Genomic DNA, 23141 nt, shown 5'->3' with positions numbered 1-23141 from the left:
GCGGAACAAATTATTTTCGTTTCCATTGACTTCAATGGGAAAACCCGCTTTGATATGCAAGTACTTTAGATTACAAGCATACCCCTGGAACGAATTATGCTCTTAATCCGATGTTCAACTGTACATTAATTTTTTACTAAGGTGTACCAATCTTCTAGAAAAGGCTGGAAAGTAGGAGATGACCTTCCAAGCTGCCATGCCAGCACTGCAGGAGTTAAATGACTGGAAAAGCAAGGCTGCGGCACTGGGGGCCCATCTTACCAATCATGTAAATGACCCAGAAGAATCACACAGCTCTCCACAACCATACACATAGTTCAGCACAGGAGGATCACACAGCTGTCCCTAGTAGTGTACACAGCACAGAAGGATCACATAGCTCTCCACGCCCCCCCCCTCTAAATACACAACATGCCATGCAACAGTAACAGCTGTGAGTGGCCACCCCCGAAATAACCAAATGACTATTGCTTGTTTATTAAATTCTTTATGGGTAAACACTATCTGGCAATTATTCTTGTTGGTGATTTATCAATGTTATTGGTACAGGACTTGATATGTTTCAAGGTAACATACAAAGTCCCTTTACAGGCATAACAGTCCTTGTTAGACATATTTAAGAGAAAGGGTTAAAACCACCGCAAGGCGCCTCTGCAGAGGCACTTTTCCGGCGGTATAGCCGCGGTGCCCTTTGATTTCAATGGGCAGGAGAGGTGGAGGAGCGGTAAACACACCGCTCCTTCACCGCTCCAAAGATGGTGCTAGCAGGACTTTTTTTACCATCCTGCTAGCGCACTGCTCCAGTGTGAAAGCCCTCGGAGCTTTCACACTGGAGAGACAGCAGCGGCTGTTTCAGGGCGCTTTGCAGTCGCTATTTTTAGCGTTCTAGCGCCTGCAAAGTGCCCCAGTGCGAAAGGGGTCTAAGAGGAGTGATTCTGGAGTTGAAGTGCATACACCTGGGAAAGATTTTTTCGTTACACTACAAGGATCTGCTTAATGGTGGAAGATCTTTTTTATGTGAATATACTGTATATGAACTTTTTTTTAGAGAGACTTCATGTTTGGCACAATGAACACTGTTTACTTAATTTATTGTCATTTTTTAGGTTTGGGCATATCAAACTGTGTTTGCCAGCACATGTTATCACAGCTCAGATTCATTAAGTCATGTTTATTTTAACCATAATAGATTTGAATTTGTATTTATTACATGCACAATATATCAATGAAAATAATGCATGTGTTTTACTATTTTATGTTTTAAATTTATGTCATAGCAAATGACACTTTTAGCTTGGTATTCATGCAGCTATACTATGGGTACACTCTGACTTTTAGATATCATTTTCATAGTACTCTGAGTTTCTGATTTATATTTATTAAACTTGTTTCTTATTGCAGACCCCAGACAGAAAATGGCTGATCTTTGATGGACCAGTTGATGCTGTATGGATTGAAAACATGAATACAGTGTTGGATGACAATAAAAAGTTATGTTTAATGAGCGGAGAAATTATTCAAATGTCTTCTCAGATGAGTCTAATTTTTGAGCCTATGGATTTGGAAGTGGCTTCTCCTGCTACAGTAAATATATATATTTTTAATTGTTTTCAGTATTTACAATTTGAATGGAATTTCAGAAAAGAGGCAGGGAATTAGTTCAATTACATCATATTTTTTTTTATTTATGTTGCAACTAATTGAAATAATTTTGTATATAGTCAAAGGACTGCTACATTTTATGAAGCAGTAAACCTGACATTCACCAAACATTCACTGCTGGTGAATCTCATGCTGCGTACACACGATCATTTTTCGGCATGTAAAAAACAACGTTTTTCAGCCTCTAAAAAAAATGAAGTTTTTTTCCCAACTTCATCATTAAAATGACGTTGCCCAGGGCCGTCTTTACCGCAGGGCAAATGGGGAAGGTGCCCTGGGCCCTGTCACTGTTGGGGGCCCAAAGCAACCCCCTTTGAAAAAAAAAAAAAAAAACATTTTTTTTTTTTTTTTTTTTTAGGGGTCCGGAGGCCCCCAGGGGCCCGGAGGACCCCAGGGCCCCAGATGGCAACCCCCCCTTTTTTATTATTTATTTTTAAATAAAAAAAAATATATATATTTTTATTAAAGGGACAATTTTTTAATATATTTTTATTTAATTTTTTATTAAAGGGACAATTTTTTTTTAGAGGTCTGGGGGTCCCCAGGGGCCCATAGTTCCCCAGGGCCCCGGATGACAACCCCCCTTTTTTTTATCAAAAAAAAATCTTTATATATATATATATATATATATATATATATATATATATATATATATATATTTATTTATTATTATTATTATCATAGGACCCAGAGGTCCCCAGGGCCCCGGATGGCAACCCCCCTTTTTTTTTTATAAAAACATTTTTTTTATATATTTTATTTATTTATTTATATATATATTTTTTATTAAAGGGCTCAGAGGTCCCCATGTGGCAAACACCCTTTATCTTTTTTATAAATGTTTATTTTTTTATTTTTGTTTATATATTTTTTTATTTATTTTTTATTTAAGGGCCCAGAGGTCCCCAGGGCCCTTGATGGCAACCCCCCCCTTTTTTTTTTTATAAATGTTTCTTTATATATATTTTTTATTAAAGGGCCCAGAGGTCCCGGATGGCAACCCCCTTTTTTTTGTAATTTATTTTTATTAAAAAAAAAATATTAAAGGGCCCAGAGGTCCCCAGGGCCCCAGATGGCAACCCCCTTTTTAAAATATATTTTTTATATATATTTTTTATTTCTTTTTTTCTTTTTATTAAAGGGCCCAGAGGTCCCCAGGGCCCCGGATGGCTACACCCCTTTTTTATATATATTTTTCTTTATTTCTTTCTTTTTTTGTAAAGGGCCCCCCGCTTCTAAATTTGCGGCAGCCCCCCCCCCTGCTTCTCAATTTCAGGCGGCAGCACCCCCCATCCCGGTTCTCTGCTCCAGGGGGCCCATGCCTGAAGCTGTGTAAGTGGCCCCATAATTCCTGATGGCGGCCCTGCCTCCCGCCCCTGTGCTGCCCACAAATCAGGCTGAAAATCATCAGCGGCACGCAGCCAGTGACAGTACTGCTTCCCTTCCCAGTGTTTTAAAATGTACAGCACCCCTGGCTTCCCTTTAGACGTGCACTTCTCCCTTCCTGCCACTGGGTGCTGCTTGTATTTAAAAGTGAATTAGAATGTGATTTTATAACATCCCCAGTTTGCTCTTCCCGAGGCTGACTTCTTCATGTCCTGCTCCTCAAGGTATGTCACTGTTTGCTAATCTATATTGTAAATTGAAGTTTTCTGTAGAGTGTGCCCAAAGTCTTTATAATATTTGATGATTCACTGCAGGTCTGGTCAGTGTTTTAAAAAGTTCCTCTATTTTACACATGGCATGGGGTCACAGCACCGTCTGTCCATTCTGCTTTAGCACCATGGGACCCCATGCCATGCCATGTGTAAAATAGAGGAACTCTTTAAATCACAGACCAGACCTGCAGTCCAGGCTGAGTAAAGCCTCAGAGCACATGACATTACTGTCTGTATTTAACTGCTTGATGGGCTTATTTTGGGCCTGGCTGGTTCACATATATGTGTTTTGGCGGCCCACATTTGCGCAGGCACATCAGCCCATTCATTTGAATGGGCCGCCATGCCTGCGTTTCCTGCAAAGAAAAGCTCATGCCTCATGTAATAGGCTGTGCACACGGCACGTCTATGCCCATCAAGCACTGAAATACAGCACTGTCTGTCCATTCTGCTGTCTGCTGTGACTTATCTGCAGTTCCCGCACTGTCAAACTTGCTGCATTTTTAGATGTTTAGGTCACGCTTTTAAAAACACAGTGCGTTTGTGTGTGCAAGAACTGCAGGTAAGTAGCATGGTGCAAAAGCAGAATGGATTTCAAGGCAACTGTATTTTTAAAATGCTGAATGCACCTTTTTTCTGCAAGAAACAAAGGCATGGCGGCCCATTCAAATCAATGGGCTGCTGTGCCTGCACAAATGAGGGCCGCCAAAACATACATGTGAACCAGCCAGGTCCAAAATAAGCTGGAGGGGGGCCCAAAAAAAATGTTTGCCCTGGGCCCAAACCATATTAAAGACGGCCCTGACGTTGCCCACACACGATCGTTAAAAAAAATGCTCTAGCAAAGCGCGGTGACGTACAACACGTACGACGGCACTATAAAGGGGAAGTTCCATGTGGATGACGCCACCCTTTGGGCTGCTTTAGCTGATTTTGTGTTAGTAAAAGACGATTCGCGCTTTTCTGTCTGTTACAGCGTGATGAATGTGCTTACTCCATTACGAACGGTAGTTTTACCAGAACAAGCGCTCCTGTCTCATAACTTGCTTCTGAGCATGCGCGGGTTTTTAACGGCGTTTTAGCTCACACACGACCATTTTTTACAACCCTAAAAAAACGACATTGTTTAAAACGTCGTTAAAAAATGCAGCATGTTCGATTTTTTTTTTGTCGTTTTTCAGAACCCGAAAAATGATGTGAAGCCCACACGATCTTTTTAAATAAAAATTTTTAAAAACGTAGTTTTTTACATGCCGAAAAATGATCGTGTGTACGCGGCATAACTGATTAATGTGTTTTAAATGTAAAGTGATTTATTCACCATCAGTGAATATTTGGTAAAAGCTTTATAAATACACCCCTTGCTTTTTATTCTCCAGAAGGGCAATGCCAGAAAGTTGCTTTTACACCACATCTTTAGTTAACTGGTTAACGCCCGCCGCATGTACATATACGTCCACAGAATGGCACGTACAGGCATATGGGCGTACATGTACGTCCCCGCCTTTCCGCGGGTCGGGGGTCCGATCGGGACCCCCCCCCGGTACATGCGGCGGTCGGTAACCCGCGGGGAGCGATCCGGGACGAGGGCGCGGCTATTTGTTTCTAGCCGCCCCCTCGCGATCGCTCCCCAGAGCTGAAGAACGGTGGGAGAGCCGTATGTAAACACGGCTTCCCCGTGCTTCACTGTGGCGGCTGCATCGATCGAGTGATCCCTTTTATAGGGAGACTCGATCGATGATGTCAGACCTACAGCCACACCCCCCTACAGTTGTAAACACACACTAGGTGAACCCTAACTCCTACAGCGCCCCCTGTGGTTAACTCCCAAACTACAACTGTCATTTTCACAATAAACAATGCAATTTAAATGCATTTTTTGCTGTGAAAATGACAATGGTCCCAAAAATGTGTCAAAATTGTCCGAAGTGTCCGCCATAATGTCGCAGTCACGAAAAAAATCGCTGATCGCCGCCATTAGTAGTAAAAAAAAAAAAAATAATAAAAATGCAATAAAACCATCCCCTATTTTGTAAACGCTATAAATTTTTGCGCAAACCAACCGATAAATGCTTATTGCGATTTTTTTTACCAAAAATAGGTAGAAGAATACGTATCGGCCTAAACTGAGGGAATTTTTTTTTTTTATATATGTTATTGGGGGATATTTATTATAGCAAAAAGTAAAAAATATTGCATTTTTTTTCAAAATTGTCGCTCTATTTTTGTTTATAGCGCAAAAAATAAAAAACGCAGAGGTGATCAAATACCACCAAAAGAAAGCTCTATTTGTGGGGGAAAAAAGGACGCCTATTTTGTTTGGAAAACACGTCGCACGACCGCGCAATTAAAGCGACGCAGTGCCGAATCGCAAAACCTGGCCTGGGCATTTAGCTGCAAAATGGTCCGGGGCTTAAGTGGTTAAAAAATGCTGTTGGCGAATTTAGGGCCATGAGCCTTGTGATCCCGCCACATATTAATGTTCTTTTTAAGTGTTGCACTTCAGATAATTTAGCTGCAGCACAGAAATGTCAATGTCTGACATTATATAAAAAAAGTCTGGAAAGTATGAATAGCTGATTGAACCTCCTACCTAAATTGTCTGGTAGAGAACAAAGAGCTAAAAACTGTACTGTATAAATAGTTGCACATAACTTCGCCTACAATAGCCTTTTCCATTTTGTGAAAACAATGTTCAGTAAAAATTGTATATTTTTTTTTAGGTATCAAGATGCGGTATGATTTATATGGAACCTACTATGCTTGGTTGGAGACCCCTCATGGTTTCCTGGATCAATCTTCTGCCTCCAGGGCTCAGCAAAATGCATAAAAGTTTTATTGAAGGTTTATTTGATAGAATGGTCCCCCCATGTCTTCAGATGATACGAAAATGTGCAAAGGTACTTTTCTGCCAGATACAGCATAGACAATTATAATACTGTAAATAGTATTGACATATCGAATGTAAGTAAACAATGCTGTATGCAGTTTACTTGGATTTTGATGTTCTGTCATACATAGTCATAGGCAGGGTGGATTTGATTTAAATCAAGTCGATTTAAATTACGATTTAAATCACTAGTATAAAGGCTTGATTTAAATCAACTCGATTTAAATCATAATTTTTAAAGAGCAACGGTCATCTCCGTCCCGCAATGGCTCCTCCTCTGACCCGCTGTTGACTTACCAACAGTCCCATTCACTTTAATGGGATGGCTGGTGTTGGACAGTGACACAGCAAGGTGAGGGACGTGGCGGCACAATGCCCACTAACAAGTGCTGCCATGATGGATCTGAAATGACAGGTGCTCTTTAAATGTAAGGAATTGTTCTTGCTGGTAGTTAGAATCTTTAATAATTGCAAATAAAATGAAGGTATCCTATTTAGAATAATAAGCTGTCAGGTTAGTAAAACAGCGATACCAGAACCAATTTAATCATACAGTTTGTAGTGTACATAGATTTGCAAAACAATGGGATAAAGGAATATTCCTGAACTTTGTTTTTTCTCATAGTTACTGTGAAATTTTGTGAATGCATCAATGCAGTGCATGTTATCTCAGCTTGGATTTATTGAATGAAATTACCAAAAATGGAAATATTGCAGAAAAATACAGCCTCATGCTACATAACTAGCTCCATTCCATGCTGAATAAACTAAATTAATAAAGTATCTTAAATAAAAAAACTAAATTTTTACTCCAAAAGCATTGTATTAAAATAAATTTGATAAAAATACCCCCAAAAAATATGATTTAAATAAAAAAAACTTTTTTTTTTTAAATCATTGATTTTTATCCTGGTCATAGGACAGTTGCATTCTGAGAATTGCTGGAGTTTGCACCCTAAATAAGGCCTCTGACAGAGCTTTATCCAAATGCAATGCGCTGGACAAAATAATATTCTGAGAAACTTTATATTTAGAGATGGACTGTGATGTTCCATTATATCATACATACTGTAAGGGCTATTTGGGTGCCAGATTATCATGTATGAAAGTACAGTATCGCACAAAAGTGAGTACACCCCTCACATTTTGTTAAAATATTTTATTATATCTTTTCATGTGACAACACTGAAGAAATTATACTTTGCTACAATGTAAAGTAGTGAGTGTACAGCTTGTATAACAGTGTCAATTTTCTGTCCCCTCAAAATAACTCAACACACAGCCATTAATGTCTAAACCGCTGTCAATAAAAGTGAGTGCACCCCTTAGTGAAAATGTCCAAATCGGGCCCAAAATGTCAATATTTTGTGTGGGCACCATTATTTTCCAGCACTGCCGTAACCCTTTTGGGAATGGAGTTCACCAGAGCTTCACAGGTTGCCACTGTAGTCCTCTTCCACTCCTCCATGGCGACATCACGGAGCTGGTGGATGTTAGAGACCTTGCGCTCTTCCACTTTGCGTTTGAGGATGCCCCACAGATGCTTAATAGGGTTTAGGTCTGCAGACATGTTTAGTCAGGCCATCACCTTTACCCTCAGCTTTTTTAGCAAGGAAGTGGTCGTCTTGGAGGTGTGTTTGGGGTCATTATGTTGGAATACTGCCCTGCGGCCCAGTCTCCGAAGGGAGGGGATCATGCTGTTTCAGTATGTCACAGTACATGTTGGCATTCATGGTTCCCTCAATGAACTGTAGATTCCAGGTGTCGGCAGCACTCATGCAGCCCCAGACCATGACACTCCCACCACCACGCTTGTCTTTGTACTCCTCACCTGGTTGCCACGACACACGCTTGACACCATCTGAACCAAATAAGTTTATCTTGGTCTCATCAGACTACAGGACATGGTTGCAGTATTCCATGTCCTTAATCTGCTTGTCTTCAGCAAACTGTTTGCAGACTTTTTTGTGCATTATTTTTAGGGATGACAGCCATACAGACCAAGTTGATGCGGTGTGTGGCGTATGGTCTGAGCACTGACAGGCTGACCCCCCACCCCTTCAACCTTTGCAGCAATGCTGGCAGCACTTATACGTGTGTTTCCCAAAGACAACCTCTGGATATGACGCTGAGGACGTGCACTCAACTTCTTTGGTCAACCAAGGCGAAGCCTGTTCTGAGTGGAACCTGTCCTGTTAAACCGCTGTATGGTCTTAGCCACCGTGCTGCAGCTCAGTTTCATGGTCTTGGCAATATTCTTATGCCATCTTTATGTAGAGCTTCAATTCTTTTTTTCAGATTTTTGCCTAATTTTGATATTTTCACTTAGGGGTGTACTTACTTTTGTTGCCAGCGGTTTAGACATTAATGGCTGTGTGTCGAGTTATTTTGAGGGGACAGCAAATTTACACTGTTATACAAGCTGTACACTCACTACTTTACATTGTAGCAAAGTGTAATTTCTTCATTGTTGTCACATGAAAAGATCTAATAAAATATTTACAAAAATGTGAAGGGTGTACTTACTTTTGTGAGACACTGTAAATCATACATTTTGTTTTTTGTTATTCCTGTTATTTGTTATTTATGTTATATAAATTGAATGGCTATTTATTTTTTATTCTGCAAATACTCATTATTATGCATAATCTGTGAATCTATAAATATAATGCATTTGCAAAGAATACCCCTTCACATACAGGGAAAATGAAAGAAAAAAAAAAGATTCTTTATGTAAATTACCGTATTTATTGGCGTATAACACGCCCCCTTACTTTAAGAGGGAAGTTTCAGGGAAAAAAATGTCCACATCCCCCTGCGTATAACACGCAGGCACAGTTTACCCTCTATTTTCAGGGTAAAAAAGTGATTGTTATACGCCAATAAATACAGTAATTATAAAATTCAGTAGAGCTTCATCCTATTCACTATGGTAATGAAAAAATAAAATTGCTAACAAAAATGTACTTTGCTAAATGAACAAGAAAAAATGATGTGGTCCAAGGCACCATAGGTAATTGGCCTCTATCCCAAATTTGAACAGAAAAAAGAGAGTTTGGTCAGCGGGACTTTAAATGAGGCCAATCACCATGCCGAGTAAGCATATAAGTATACAGTATTGCTTAATTAGGTTCCAACACAAAAGGGGACAGTTGGTTGAGGAGTTGCAATGAGTTGCAATGAGAGGTGTATAACAAAGAGCAGTCTTAGCAAAGAGCATTTTATTATGCCTTGTGATATAATATAAAGCATACTGAATGACAAAAATTCCATCCACAAAATTGCATAAACACGCTACAAATTACATATGCATAACAACAACATGGTACTTGGCATATCGTGGAGTAAGGACAAGTCCTGCACAACATGAACCACTGGAGGGGCTTGATAGTATAATGAGAATCTAGGAGTAAAACAGTATAAAAAACATAAAATCATCTGTATGAACATCATGCATCTATGTATTCCCGACGCGTTTCGTTGGGGCTTTAGGGGCGAATGCAATGGAGATCTATAAAGAGACATCACCATATGGTATAATTTTGTAGTAGAATAATATAAATATACAGAACAAGATAAATAACCCTATAAATACTCACGTCAACTGTATAGATGTGAGCACAGGACCAGAGCCGTTAAAATTGTCTGGGATGGAAGCTGAGGTAGGGACACGTGGACAAACAGGGAGCACTGTGGATTCTCCAATGTGTGAATGTGGAAAACAGTGGGCCGACACTTCTGTGGATTGAGATCAGTGGTATATAATGAATGTATAATATTATTAAGAAGTGTGAAAAAGCCCATGCACCAGTTCAGATGAAAGGACTGAGCAAACACCAAGTATGAAGGTGGGTGAGAAAAAAGAGAAAGGATAATGAAGAAACCATGAGGATAAATAAATAAAGTGCTAAAGGTATAGGGTGAAACCTGTAAAAATTGAATTAAGGAGTCAAGCATGAGTGAGAGCTTGCATATGAAGGTGTTGCCAGAGAGACAGCTAGACACCAAGTGAGGGGAATTTAAATGCTCCCAGCTGAACCAATGTGTACCGCCCAGCGTCAAGTGGGCGTGGCAGGGAAGGGGAGGTATCTGTGCCTGAACGAGTGAATCCATCATTACAGACCCAGTCATCTACCCAATGTCAGCCTAGATGGAAAGAAAAACCTGCTTGTGCGGTGCGACATCAAAAAATATATTGTCGCACACACCAAGCAGTAACGTGGCGCCGATGCAGTAAGGAGCACCCGCCCAGACCCACCACCTCCATCCATAACAAATGGAGAGGAAGGGAACAGATGGGAGAGGGAGGAGCGCCAAAATCGCATTGCAGCTCCCAGGGGACAGACGAGCAAACGGCCCAGAAATCCATGCGCACATTACACAGACCCTGACATGTGGAACAGAGTGCTAGGAACAGGAGAAGGTAGATTGAGATAAAAACATATCTATAAATGTACACATATGTATATGAGTATGTCATGAGAGTCAAAGTATAATGTACAATAAAGCCATGATTGAGTCTATCATGGACTGCAAAAATGCAAAAGGTACTTTGCAGACTGCCAAATGGTAAAATCTCGCTGAAAATTTGGGTGGAAGACACCCTTGGTCACTTAGTGGTCTGGTGCACCATATACCAATTGTTGCCACTTGGCACACAGGGGAACCAGGGGTATTTTATACGCCCCAGGGGCGCACTTGCGTCGGGGTAGGGATGGCACTATTCCTCCCTCCCAACAATTCCCCGTCTCTTTTATTTTTATTTTCTCTGTTCCCATATAGGGGTGGAATCGCATATGTGCATGCGTTTCTACCAATGTCCAAACTGTTTCTAATAATATATTCATATAGGGATTAAGAGGTGTATTTTACCATTTGGCAGTCTGCAAAGTACCTTTTCCTTTTTTGCAGTCCATGATAGACTCAATCATGGCTTTATTGTACATTATACTTTGACTCTCATGACACACTCATATACATATGTGTACATATATAAAAATGTTTTTTATCTCAATCTACCTTCTCCTGTTCCTAGCACTCTGTTCCACATGTCAGGGTCTGTGTAATGTGCGCATGGATTTCTGGGCCGTTTGCTCGTCTGTCCCGTGGGAGCTGCGATGCGACTTTGGCGCTCCTCCCTCTCCCATCTGTTCCCTTCCTCTCCATTTGTTATGGATGGAGGTGGTGGGTCTGGGCGGGTGCTCCTTACCGCATCGGCGCCACGTTACTGCTTGGTGTGTGCGACAATATTTTTTGATGTCGCACCGCACAAGCAGGTTTTTCTTTCCATCTAGGCTGACATTGGGTAGATGACTGGGCCTGTAATGGTGGATTCACTCATTCAGGCACAGATACCTCCCCTTCCCTGCCATGCCCACGTGACGTTGGGCTGGACACATTGGTTCAGCTGGGAGCATTTAAATTCCCCTCACTTGGTGTCTAGCTGTCTCTCTGGCAACACCTTCATATGCAAGCTCTCACTTATGCTTGGCTCCTTAATTCAATGTGATCCAACAAGGTACATTTTTACAGGTTTCACCCTATACCTTTAGCACTTTATTTATTTATCCTTATGGTTTCTTCATCATCCTTTCTCTTTTTTCTCACCCACCTTCATACTTGGTGTTTGCTCAGTCCTTTCATCTAACCTGGTGCATGGGCTTTTTCACACTTCTTAATAATATTATACATTCATTATATACCACTGATCCGAATCCACAGAAGTGTCGACCCACTGTCTTCCACATTCACACATTGGGGAATCCACCATGCTCCCTGTCTATCCATGTGTCCCTACCTCAGCTCCCATGCCAGACAATTTTAACGGCTCTGGTCCTGTGCTCACATCTATACAGTTGACGTGAGTATTTATAGGGTTATTTATCTTGTTATTCTACTACAAAATTATACCATATGGTGATGTCTCTTTATAGATCACCATTGCATTCGCCAAGGGGTCAAGTCCTGGGGAAAAAAGTGTGGGAACTCCCACCCAAGATCCACTCCCCCACCAAAAAAAATAAAATGATACGCTCATATGCATAATTACTAAACCACATGTTTTTTTTTTGATCCACTGTACCTTAGTAATTCTTTATGTTACTGGCCGCTTCCTGTATATGGATTCATCGGGTAGTGTGCGGGTATTCCGTCACTTCCTCGATGCCGCAATGTCTCCTGGGAGCTTTTGTCATTGTTCCCAGGAGACCTCCGCAATATCTCCTGGGAACAATGACAAAAGCTCCCAGGAGACATTGCGGCATTGAGGAAGTGATGAAATACCCGCACACTACCCGATGAATCCATATACAGGAATCGGCCAGTAACATAAAGGATTACTAAGGTTCGCCTGCCCCTGACAGTGACTCAAGCTGGGCATCGCCGCTTAGTGAAGGATTGGCTCGGGCGGCGCGGCTGCTCTCAGCTGCTCTAGTCCTGCAAAGGGAACTGAGTTCCTGCTGTAAAATAAGTGCAGGAACTCCGTTCCCGCGCGTTCCCACAGGACTTGAGCCCTGCATTCGCCCCTGAAGAGTTGGTATATCCCAACGAAACACATCAGGAATACATAGATGCATAATGTTCATACAGATGATTTTATGTTTTTTATACTGTTTTACTCCTAGATTCTCATTATACTATCAAGCCCCTCCAGTGGTTCATGTTGTGCAGGACTTGTCCTTACTCCACGATATGCCAAGTACCATGGTGTTATTATGCATATGTAATTTGTAGCATGTTTATGCGATTTTGTGGATGCAATTTTTGTCATTCAGTATGCTTTATATTATATCACAAGGCATAATAATAAAATGCTCTTTGCTAAGACTGCTCTTTGTTATACATCTCTCATTGCAAGTCCTCAACCAACTCCCCCCTTGTGTGTTGGAACCTAATTAAGCAATACTGTAAGTGTGTTCTTTTTTGATAGATACACCTCCCTCATCTTATCCCATTGTCAATTTTCCAAATCCTAAATTTAATAGTTGTCTCAAGAAATGTGAAATTCTGCATTGGGGGCACATTTGAGGGTGAAAAATTGGAGACCCCCTTCATACCCTCTTATTTCTCCACTTACTGTACATGATTTAAAAAACATAAGTGTTGGCTGGAACCATAGGTGTGTGCAGCCTATTGCATTAGGGTGTGCACCCCAAAGTTTAAATGCACACGCTGTCACAGGGAGGAGGCTCTGGAGGTGAGAGACAGTTCATTGAGATCATATTACCTTACACTCTAAAAACCGGTATAGTGTATTCCTAGGGTTGAAAATAGCCTTTAATATAATGGGGGCATTTACACTGGCCACTGGTACCCCCAACCACCCACCTGGTGCTGCCCCTGGATAATGCTGATGCAAATGGGGTGAATAGGGTGAGCCCAGGCACATCCGGCACACCCTGTGCGCATGCCTATGGCTGGAACTCCATAATATATTCAGGTGACACACCGTTCACCAATTTTCCCTGGTGGCATCTAAATCTGAAGCACAAGATGGTTCATACAACGTTTATAACAAATTCATAGCTATATGTTTACAAGATCTCCTGTCTGATCAAAAACATGAGATGGCTTCCACTTGTTTGTTTTATTTTTTAGGAACTATCACCAACCTCTGACACAAATTTAGTCCGATCTCTAATGAATCTCATGGACTGTATGTTAGATGAATTTGCTGATGAATCTGTGGCTCACAGCATGAACGAGAGAGATATTTGCTCGTGGCTAGAGGTGAGTAAGAATTTAATGAAAGAAAACATGAATTTGTTGTACACCATCAATATAGAATACAATATACAGTATGAAACATAATCATTTATAAAATCTTAAGCAAAGAAACCCAAAGCTGTTTCTGATGGTTGCAAATAGGATCCCTTAATTTTTTAAGTGGATTAGAGAATAAAAACTAACATCTGATTGTTGCTGTTACAAGGATCCCATTTCTTTCTGTCCATTGAGGGACACAGACATCTGTAGAATTCCTAGACGGTTGGATTATACTGTAGGTCACACACATTTTACAGTGTTTTAGAAAACATTGGAAACAAATGAGGATCATCATTTCTCTAAAAGAGTTACCCCTTTAATTGCTTTGGGATTTTTCCCAAATATAATAAAATGCTGTGATGGGTAACAAGGTTCAGCACTATGGAGTATGTAACGTACGGTAAAAGAGCAGCCTGGTATGAGAAAAAGAGCATGGTGCTATGTAGTAATTTTCATCCAGCGGATTAACCCACAGCCTGGCTTGACTGGTTCATCAGCCAATGGCGCCTGTATAATTCCGGCAATGGAGCAGACATGCCCAGCTTACATTTTCCATAAAGATAGATTTATCCACTGACCAGGCCAATTCTGACATTCCTCACATACATGTAAAAAGCTAAGTTTTTTTTTGAAGAACCCCAAAATTTTATATATGGGGGAATAAAATGATGGCTGTTGCGATTTTTATGTTCACCATATGGCAACCAATTTGCCTGACATGGTGCTACCATCTCCTCCATTCACATCAAATTGCACATCTCTGTGTCCCAATCCCCATGGATTTGGTAGATTGCCAGTATCTATCTAGGAATCGAAGTTCTAGATGCACAAAGCAAAAAAATAATAATAATAATATCAATAGCAAAGCCATATTAGGTGCCCATTTACATTTTGTTGATGTCCTATGCCCTGTTGAAGAATTTTTTTCTTTTCTTTTTTATAAACTTTACCTACAGAAGATGCTAAAATTGTACATAGAGGGCCAGATTCACAAAGAGATACGATGGTGTATCTCCTGATACGCAGTCGTATCTCTGACTTAGGCCCGTCGTATCTATGCGACTGATTCATAGAATCAGTTACGCATAGACAGAGCTTTTTTTCTCAGAAAATAGGTGCAGGAACTCAACCACGACCCCGTTCAGATTTCACAAACAGTAGAAGGGTCTTAAAGGGGCATTAAATACCAGGATTGCATTACATACAGAGTGCAGAGTTCAGGGGGGGTTACACACAGAGTGCAGAGCTGTCACTTATAAACACAGAAACCAGACTTCTGTGTTTACAAGTGATTGTGGTGAGCAGGCACCAAAGGGTCTGAGCCAGAGGTGGTGGAACTGAGTTCCCCCTGAAAAAAAGCCCTGCGCATAGATATGCCTAAGATCCGACAGGTGTAACTGTGTTACACCGTCAGATCTTAACTGCAATTTAAAAATGGCCGCGGGGGGCGTTCTCGTTGATTTACGTTAAGAAATATGTAAATCAGCGAGATACGCCAATTCACGAACGTACACGGGCCCGACGCAGTGTTGTTATGACGTTTACGTAGCAGTTTTCCCGGCGTATACTTACCCCTGCTTCTATGAGGCGCAGCCAATGTTAAGTATAGCCGTCGTTCCCGCGTCAAATTTGTTTTTTTTTACGTCGTTTGCGTACGCCGATTCTCGAACCCGCTCGTCGCAAGTTACGCTCACGCCGAAACCACTGACGTCCTAGCGACGTCAGTGGGAGCAATGCACGCCGGGAAAAATTGCGGACGGCGCATGCGCATTTAAATCAGCACAGGGACGCGCCTGATTTAAATAGTACACTCCCCCTAGCCGCGGAATTTGAATTCCGCCGGGGGATTTACGACCCGCCGCCGCAAGTTTGGAGGTAAGTGTTTTGTGAATTACCCACTTGCCTCTCAAACTTGCGGCAGCGGATCTTAAATCACATAGATCACGCGGATCTAAAGATCCGCTGATCTCTGTGAATCTAGCCCAGAATGTGTAAAGCAAATACTATTGTCCCCCTTTTTACATTTCTGTACCTCAAATGTATATAGGTTTACATCTGGGTATTGTGTTTTTGGTTGACTCCCTTTTACTATGGCAAACTGTGTCCTTTTGCTTTTATAATAAAGCAGTTGTAAAACTTTGAAATGCAAAATAAATAAATGATGTCCTCATATAGTTTCTACTGTAGCTGTCTCAATCAATGATGCCTAGTGTGGATGCTGGCTGATCTTTCCTTCTGTGTGTGTCTTTTCTGGCAATCGTATTAATGCCCCCTTAGCACACAGGAGATGATTGACCGCCTTACTGAGATTACAATGTCCAGATTTCCCAGTGATGTTGTGTGGACGGAGGTGTGTTCCATCCCTCCAATTAGGGTCACTCAGGTGTCAGATTACACTCAGCTCTTTGCTTTGTGCTGTGGAGTGAGTGATATCAGTTCATGCACCCTGACTTAGACCATCTGCTCTGTGTACTTTAATTTAGAACAGTTAGGATGGCTGCAGATAAAAAGGTACAGCTTATGTGGGAAGATTTGCATCATGATTGTTCATCACCTAAAGCTTGTAATTTTAGTGCGCTTATGTAAAGATTTATTACCACTTTAAGCTGGTATAACCTCCCTTGTATTGCTCTCTAAGAAATGTAATAGCCTTTTCTGTTGCACTATGCCTAAGTAACAAGACGCTGTATTGTGCAAACTACTACTTGTATTTTCAGTTTTTTTTTTTCATATAGGCCAGGACTTAAAGTGTTTAAAGCAGTAAAATAAGTTTGTATATTCAGTGAAGCATGCTTATTATACTCACTGTGGAATCTAAGGGGTTAATCCTGCACATTGTTTAAAAAGGCTGTTTGATCCTGTCACCTCTGATCTTCACCTTCTTCCAGCGTCTTCAACTATTCTCTGAATATTATAAATGGAAGTTTTGTGTGTATTGCTAGAGAGTTTTTTCTGTTCTTGGGAGAGTGTGTGTGATCAGCACAGGGCCAATCAGCACTGTCCAGACAAAGAGTCAGGGGTCCTGAAGTTTTATAGGACATTGAGAGCAGAATGAAAACTCTTCCTACCAGCTTTACCACACAGGGATAGAAATCACAAGACTGCTATATACTGCTGATGAGAAAAGGTATTTAGCAGTTTATATTTACAAAAATAATTGCATTTCCATGTTCTGTGCACAGTGGGCGACCAGCTATAGTCACTGCAGGGTCCTCCCGGGATTAGTAACACTTTAAGTTCCATGCACACTGGCTTAAAAAACTTTGCTTCTACAGGAGTTTTGTGTTCTGCCTGTAGAAGCAACTCAATGTTATCCTATGTGTCCATGTACATTGGGACGTTAAGAGGCATATTTTGAAAAATTCATGTGATCCATCCTAAGTGCCCCCTGCTAGAAACTGCACACACAAGTCTATAGAACCTCCTCAGGATAGTGTTAGGCTGCTGCACATTTTTATCTGCCATCTCCAAAAGTCAGTTACTATTTCAGGCGTTTAGATTCAAAAAAATTTAGATTCAAAAAAATATAAATCAATCCGAATAGGGGATATATATTGACCAGGCAGCGCTTATAAATGTATTAATGAACAAAAACATCTGAAAAACATCTGATTATTAATGTCTATCGATAACATGTGTGATCACAATTAGAAAATTTAAAAGAAGGCAAAGTAAAAGTCCAATTAATCCCAAAGGAGAAAGGATGCAATCTTGATTGCTTGTCAGAAGACCACACCACCACACGTGTGCTGAAAGAAAGGGGGGGGATGTGGATAGCGACCCCCTCTTGAAAAAAACTCTTACCAGATCTCAATGATAAACCAGCATAAGAATAATCAATCAGGAATCAATCTTGGTGTGAAACTCCTCAACTGGACCAATCAATTGCTCAGTGATTATTATAAGAAAAGAAGGGAAGTAGACATAGTGTAATCCCGTTTCAAATGTTTTAATCACACTTATACAAAATAATCCATCCGGATGTAAACTCACATTGAACAGTTAAAAAATCAGCGTTAAGATCATAGGTTACCACAGTCGCTCCAATGCTAGATAGTTGAAAAGCCGTCTCCTACCGCTCTCCACTGTATCAGGCTGCGGGGGCAGACACGCTCGTCTCCAGCACTGTCAGCGTCCTCACTCACGTTACTTAGCTCCTCCCTGACTAGTTTTGTCATTCGACATCATCGATGATGTCTAATGACGAAACTAGTCAGGGAGGAGCTAAGTAACGTGAGTGAGGACGCTGTGTCTGTGGAAGGATCTTATTTCTCAAGTACTGTTTTGCCATTCTACTTCATGTCTGCTGGCTTTAGTGGCATTACTTACCTGCTGCTCACACACAGGTCCATTCGTTCCGGTGAGCGGCTTGTACTTCTTTTTAAGGATATCTGTTTGCTGTGTTTTAAGGAGTTTGCATCTGAACACCTCAGTGAGGTTCCAGGAGTCAGTTTAACCCTTTCTTCACTCCGATTGATCATTTTTTGGACTTACCATTTTATTTTATTATTTTTTGTGTGTTTTGTTTGTAGCGCTGCACTGCTTTTTTCTAATTACTTTTGAAGCCTTGTTATTTTTTATTTTTTTTTGGGGTCAGGGACATCTTTGGATTTGTGTTTTGTTGATGCTCACAGCTAGGAAGGCTGCTTGCCAAAAGGTTTATCATTAGACATGGAATCCAATGAGTATCAGGACTTCCACCCCAGGACTTTCTTTGTGGTACAAAGCCTCTCCTCAGTCTGGACTAGTGTTTGCTCTTGCCTCTTTCGAGAGTCAGGTTTCTTTCTGGTCTATTTTGTTCCAGATACTGTTGGTCCTTCATTCCTTGATTTAGAACTCTGTACAGGGAATTTCCCATGGAGCCCCTGGATTTTCTTTTTGTTTAGGATAACTTTTGCCTTCCACCTCAACCAGAACATTGATATTCCATCACTCTGTCTAGCTCCAGTTAACCAAAAGGAAATTTCCCTCCATTGTACAGTGTGCATGTGGTTCAGCCACTGCTTCTTCATAAACACTAATTGCTTTTGTATTCTGGATGGACCCCAAAAGTGTAAACCAGCTTCTCTAACCATTATCTCTTGATTACTTAGCCAGACCTTCACCCAAACTTATTGTGTTGAGGATATGGGGCCAGATTCAGATACATTTACGTTGCTCCACGGCAGCGTAACGTATCCCATTTACGTTACACCGCCACAGGTTTACAGCGTAAGTGCCTGATTCACAAAGCTCTTACCTGTAAACTTGCGGCGGTGTAACGTAAATTCGCTCAGCGCAAGCCCGCCTAATTCAAATGGGGCGGGCACCATTTAAATTAGGCGCGTTCCCGCGCCAAAAGGAACTGCGCATGCTCCGTTGGGAAAATTACCCGACGTGCATTACGCTAAATGACGACGCACGGACGTCATTTTTTTAGACGTTAACATAAATGGCGTCCAGCGCCATTCACGGACGACTTACGCAAGCGACGTGATTTTTTACATTTCGACGCGGGAACGACGGCCATACTTAACATTGGTTAGTCGACCTAGAGGGCAGCCCTAATTTTACGACGTGTATCTCGATGGAAACAACGTAAAGTTAGAGCGACGGGTAACGCAGACGTTCGTGGATCGCCGTAACTAGTCATTTGCATATTCTACGCCGACCGCAATGGCCTCGCCACCTAGCGGCCGGCATAGAATTGCATCCTAAGATCCGACAGTGTAAGTCAATTACACCTGTCGGATCTTAGGGCTATCTATGCGGAACTGATTCTATGAATCAGCCGCATAGTTAGGACGGGCGGATCACAGGGATACGACGGCGTATCAGGAGATACGCCGTTGTATCTCTTTTGTGAATCTGGCCCATGGTTCTTTTCTTTCCTGTTATGGTTTTTTTTTTTAGTTTTGTACTAGATTTGTGAGTGATTCTTGCTTTTTTTGAGCATCATACAGATTTTCCCAGTTTGCAAGACTACTACCTGGCCTTCTATTTTTGTTTCTTAATCTTTACTAAGCAGATATACAAGCTTCATCTGATGCCAGCTTTGGTCATCGGGTCCTTCAGGCAGTCCTTTGACCTGCAGCCAGTCCTCAGTTTTCTGTTATCTTTACTTGGGCCTGTTAGCTTTGTTGCTATGTTGTCGACCCCTCTGTTGGGCTGTTTTTGGACGTCCCGACTGTCTAGGAATTCTAAGATTTTCTGTATCCCTCACAGGATAAAAAAGGGAAGAGTATTTTCGTAATCACCATAAAATCCTTTTATTGGAGTCCATTGGTGGACACAGGTCCCTTCTCTTTGTTTTTTTAATGCTCTTGGTACTATTTTGCTACAAAACTGAGGCATAATGGTTATGGCTGGAGTTATACTGTGCTGGCCAATGGATTTTTTGTAGCTTTATGTCTGTTTCACTTGTAGGCAGCAGTATAACCCAACAGCCTTGGATTCCTGTGTGCATCGATGTCAAAACTAAAGTCATATGCTGACCATATGCTGCTTTTTTTGCAGAGTGGCAGCAGAACTGGGAGCTCTGTCTGATTAGCATTGAAGAACAAGTCTGAGTGCTGTTGTCTATTTCTGTGTTGCAGAGAACACAATATTTAGCAGGGCCGATCCTAGGCAGGGTGCACAGGGTGCATTGCACCCAGGCGCCTGCAGAGGTGGGGGTGCCAAACATCTAACAGACTCTCTAACAGAAGCCCTCTCTGTGTCCATCACAGAGGCCCCCCTTCAGGTCCCAATAAAGTACTCTGCTTCTCTTCCTGTATTTTGTTTATTGTTAAGAGATCATGTAAGCATCCCAGGTTAATGAAGACTTTGTGGGGGAGCATCTCTGTGGTTGAGTCATTGCCATAGAAACATTTGTAAAGGGGAGGAGTTGGTAAAATGACAATGCCCATGTTGGGGGCCAGAAATATTTCTGCACCCAGGCGCCTGTGACCCTAGGATCGGCCCTGATATTAAGTATAATTTTTATGGAAAGCTGTCTTCTGTGCATGTCTGCTCCAGCACTAGACTGATGTAAGCACCATTGGTCGATGGACCAATCAGGCTGTGGGTATATTACATACTCTAGGTTGCTGTTGTGCCATGTGTGATATGTGTGCAATGTGTGCCATAGTGCTGTACCTTGCTACCTGTCATATCATTTTATTATGACTGCAAATTGTTTGGAAAAGGCCCAAAGCAATTAAAGGGATAATTCTATCAGAGAAATGATGATCCTCGTTTGTTTCCAGTGTTTTTTTAAATGCTGCAAAACCTCTTTGACCTACAGTACAGATTTATTTGTGTTGAAAGGCTTGCTCTGTGACTAATTTTAACCCATACATAATCCCTTTTTCTCTGAAGATATTAAAAACATGTGCATGGTCTGTCTGGAAATAGATGATTTCATAGACAAATATGATACTATATAACTTAATAACATGTAGCAGATTAACTGTCAAAACTCACTAAATCAGTATTGTTTCTTTTTGAAGGGCATCTTTTTGTTTTCTATGATCTGGTCGGTTGGAGGAAGCTGCACAGAAAATGACCGCCTGAAATTTGACAAACTCCTGAGAGAAATCACAGATGGGCCACTAAGTGAGGAAACAAGAATTCGATTTAAAATTCTCCATCCAGTGGATCCACCTGAAAAACCCTTTACTGTTCCCTTTCCCAAGGAGCACACAGTATATGACTATCGATTTGTGAAGCAGGTCAGCAATTTCTCTGTTAAAACAAAAGAATGCTATTTTATGCACCTAAGCACAAATGTTTTCTGGCTGATTAAACCATCTCTTATGGTTAAATATAAATGGATCTTACCACAAGTGAGAAAAGATAAGTGCAAGACAAAACTTTCTCTGTAATACAGTAAAAGTTTTTGGTGTCTGGTGGGATGGGGTTTTCTCCCTTGTGTGGCTTTTTTTTTTCAGTACTAGGCCCATTTCACACTGGGGCGGGAATTGCGGCCGTATTCGGCCGCTAGCGGTGCGATTTTAACCCCCGCTAGCGGCCGAAAAGGAGTTAATACCGCCGGCAATGTGCCTCTGCAGAGGCGCATTGCCGGCGGTATTACTGTGGTTTCCCATTGCTTTCAATGGGAAGGAGCTGTGGAGGAGCGGTAAACACACCACTCCTTCACCGCTCCAAAGATGCTGCTAGCAGGACTTTTGGAGTGGTCCTGCTAGCGCACCGCTCCAATGTGAAAGCCCTCGGGCTTTCACATTGAGCCTGCAGGGCAGGAGTTTTTCGGACGGTATTTAGGCGCTACTTTTAGTGCTAAAGCACCTAAAAAACTCCTCAGTGTGAAAGGGGTCTTACTCAAACGCCTCTGTGACCTACAGAACAGGTTTTCTTGGCTGTGTAGAAGAAGAGCATGCAGTCAGGGTCACTGAACAGCTCTGGACAGTTTGCATACATATTCTCTGGCAATATAAAAAGTGTAGATAACCTTCCATGTTGTAGGCAGCCATAGCTCAGTGCTGCTAAGTCCAGATGCAGTGCTTAGCCACTTCTGAATACAGCAGCCTAGTCACTCTTTAGTAACTTCTTTGGTTGATTCATAGTAAATCTAAAAATTCAAAAAAAAGACTAAAAAGACATGGCAAGTAAAAAAAATAAAAATAAAACTTTGTTCATGGTTAACCCAAATCAGCTCCAATTACCATATTTGTCCCCTTCTCTCCTTCGCTATTATTTTGATGCTGATTTTTTTCTATTTCTAAATTTTAGCCTTTACAACTGAATTGTATTAAATTTCCACTTATTTGCAAAAAGGATGCCTTGTTTGTACTGAAATTAATATATGTATTACTTTGTTAACTTAACCCTTTAAGGCTGCCTTCCAGCAGCCCTTTAAGTAGGCTTTAATGTCCAGGGGGTGATATGGTTTCTGTATCAAGTGGCTACTGTGATTGACTCTCATAGCAGTCACATAAATGGAAGCCTGTTGGGCTGGCTCCCGATCAGACGCTTTTCTTGAAAGCTGTTGGTGACAAGCGGTCGGTGTGCTAGGAATATAAAAATTGCTCTGGTCCATAAGGAGTAACAGGTGTGAAAGATGAACTGGTTAAAGTATTTGAATATTCTAAACAAGCCATAAAATTGCTTTAAACAACCCTCTAATGAACTTTGTAGCTTCAAGTCCTGTTAAAATAACAAACATGTTATATGTAACTGCTCTGTGCAAT

The 23141-nt window shown here is 41.3% G+C and overlaps 1 protein-coding gene across 1 annotated transcript in view; it reads left to right on the top strand.

Annotated features, from left to right (window-relative positions):
• DNAH7 (dynein axonemal heavy chain 7) overlaps positions 1–23141 on the top strand; it is a 438794-nt gene that overhangs the window by 190009 nt on the left and 225644 nt on the right. Inside the window, exons 31-34 of the mRNA XM_040357086.1 lie at positions 1402–1584; positions 6044–6220; positions 13807–13938; positions 21444–21665. Coding sequence (XP_040213020.1) covers positions 1402–1584; positions 6044–6220; positions 13807–13938; positions 21444–21665 — 714 coding nt within the window. The remainder of the gene's footprint in view (positions 1–1401; positions 1585–6043; positions 6221–13806; positions 13939–21443; positions 21666–23141) is intronic.

The sequence above is a fragment of the Rana temporaria genome, chromosome 6 (assembly GCF_905171775.1).
Source record: "Rana temporaria chromosome 6, aRanTem1.1, whole genome shotgun sequence".
NCBI classification, from domain to species: Eukaryota; Metazoa; Chordata; class Amphibia; order Anura; family Ranidae; genus Rana; species Rana temporaria.
This window is presented reverse-complemented; position numbering and strand designations above follow the sequence as displayed.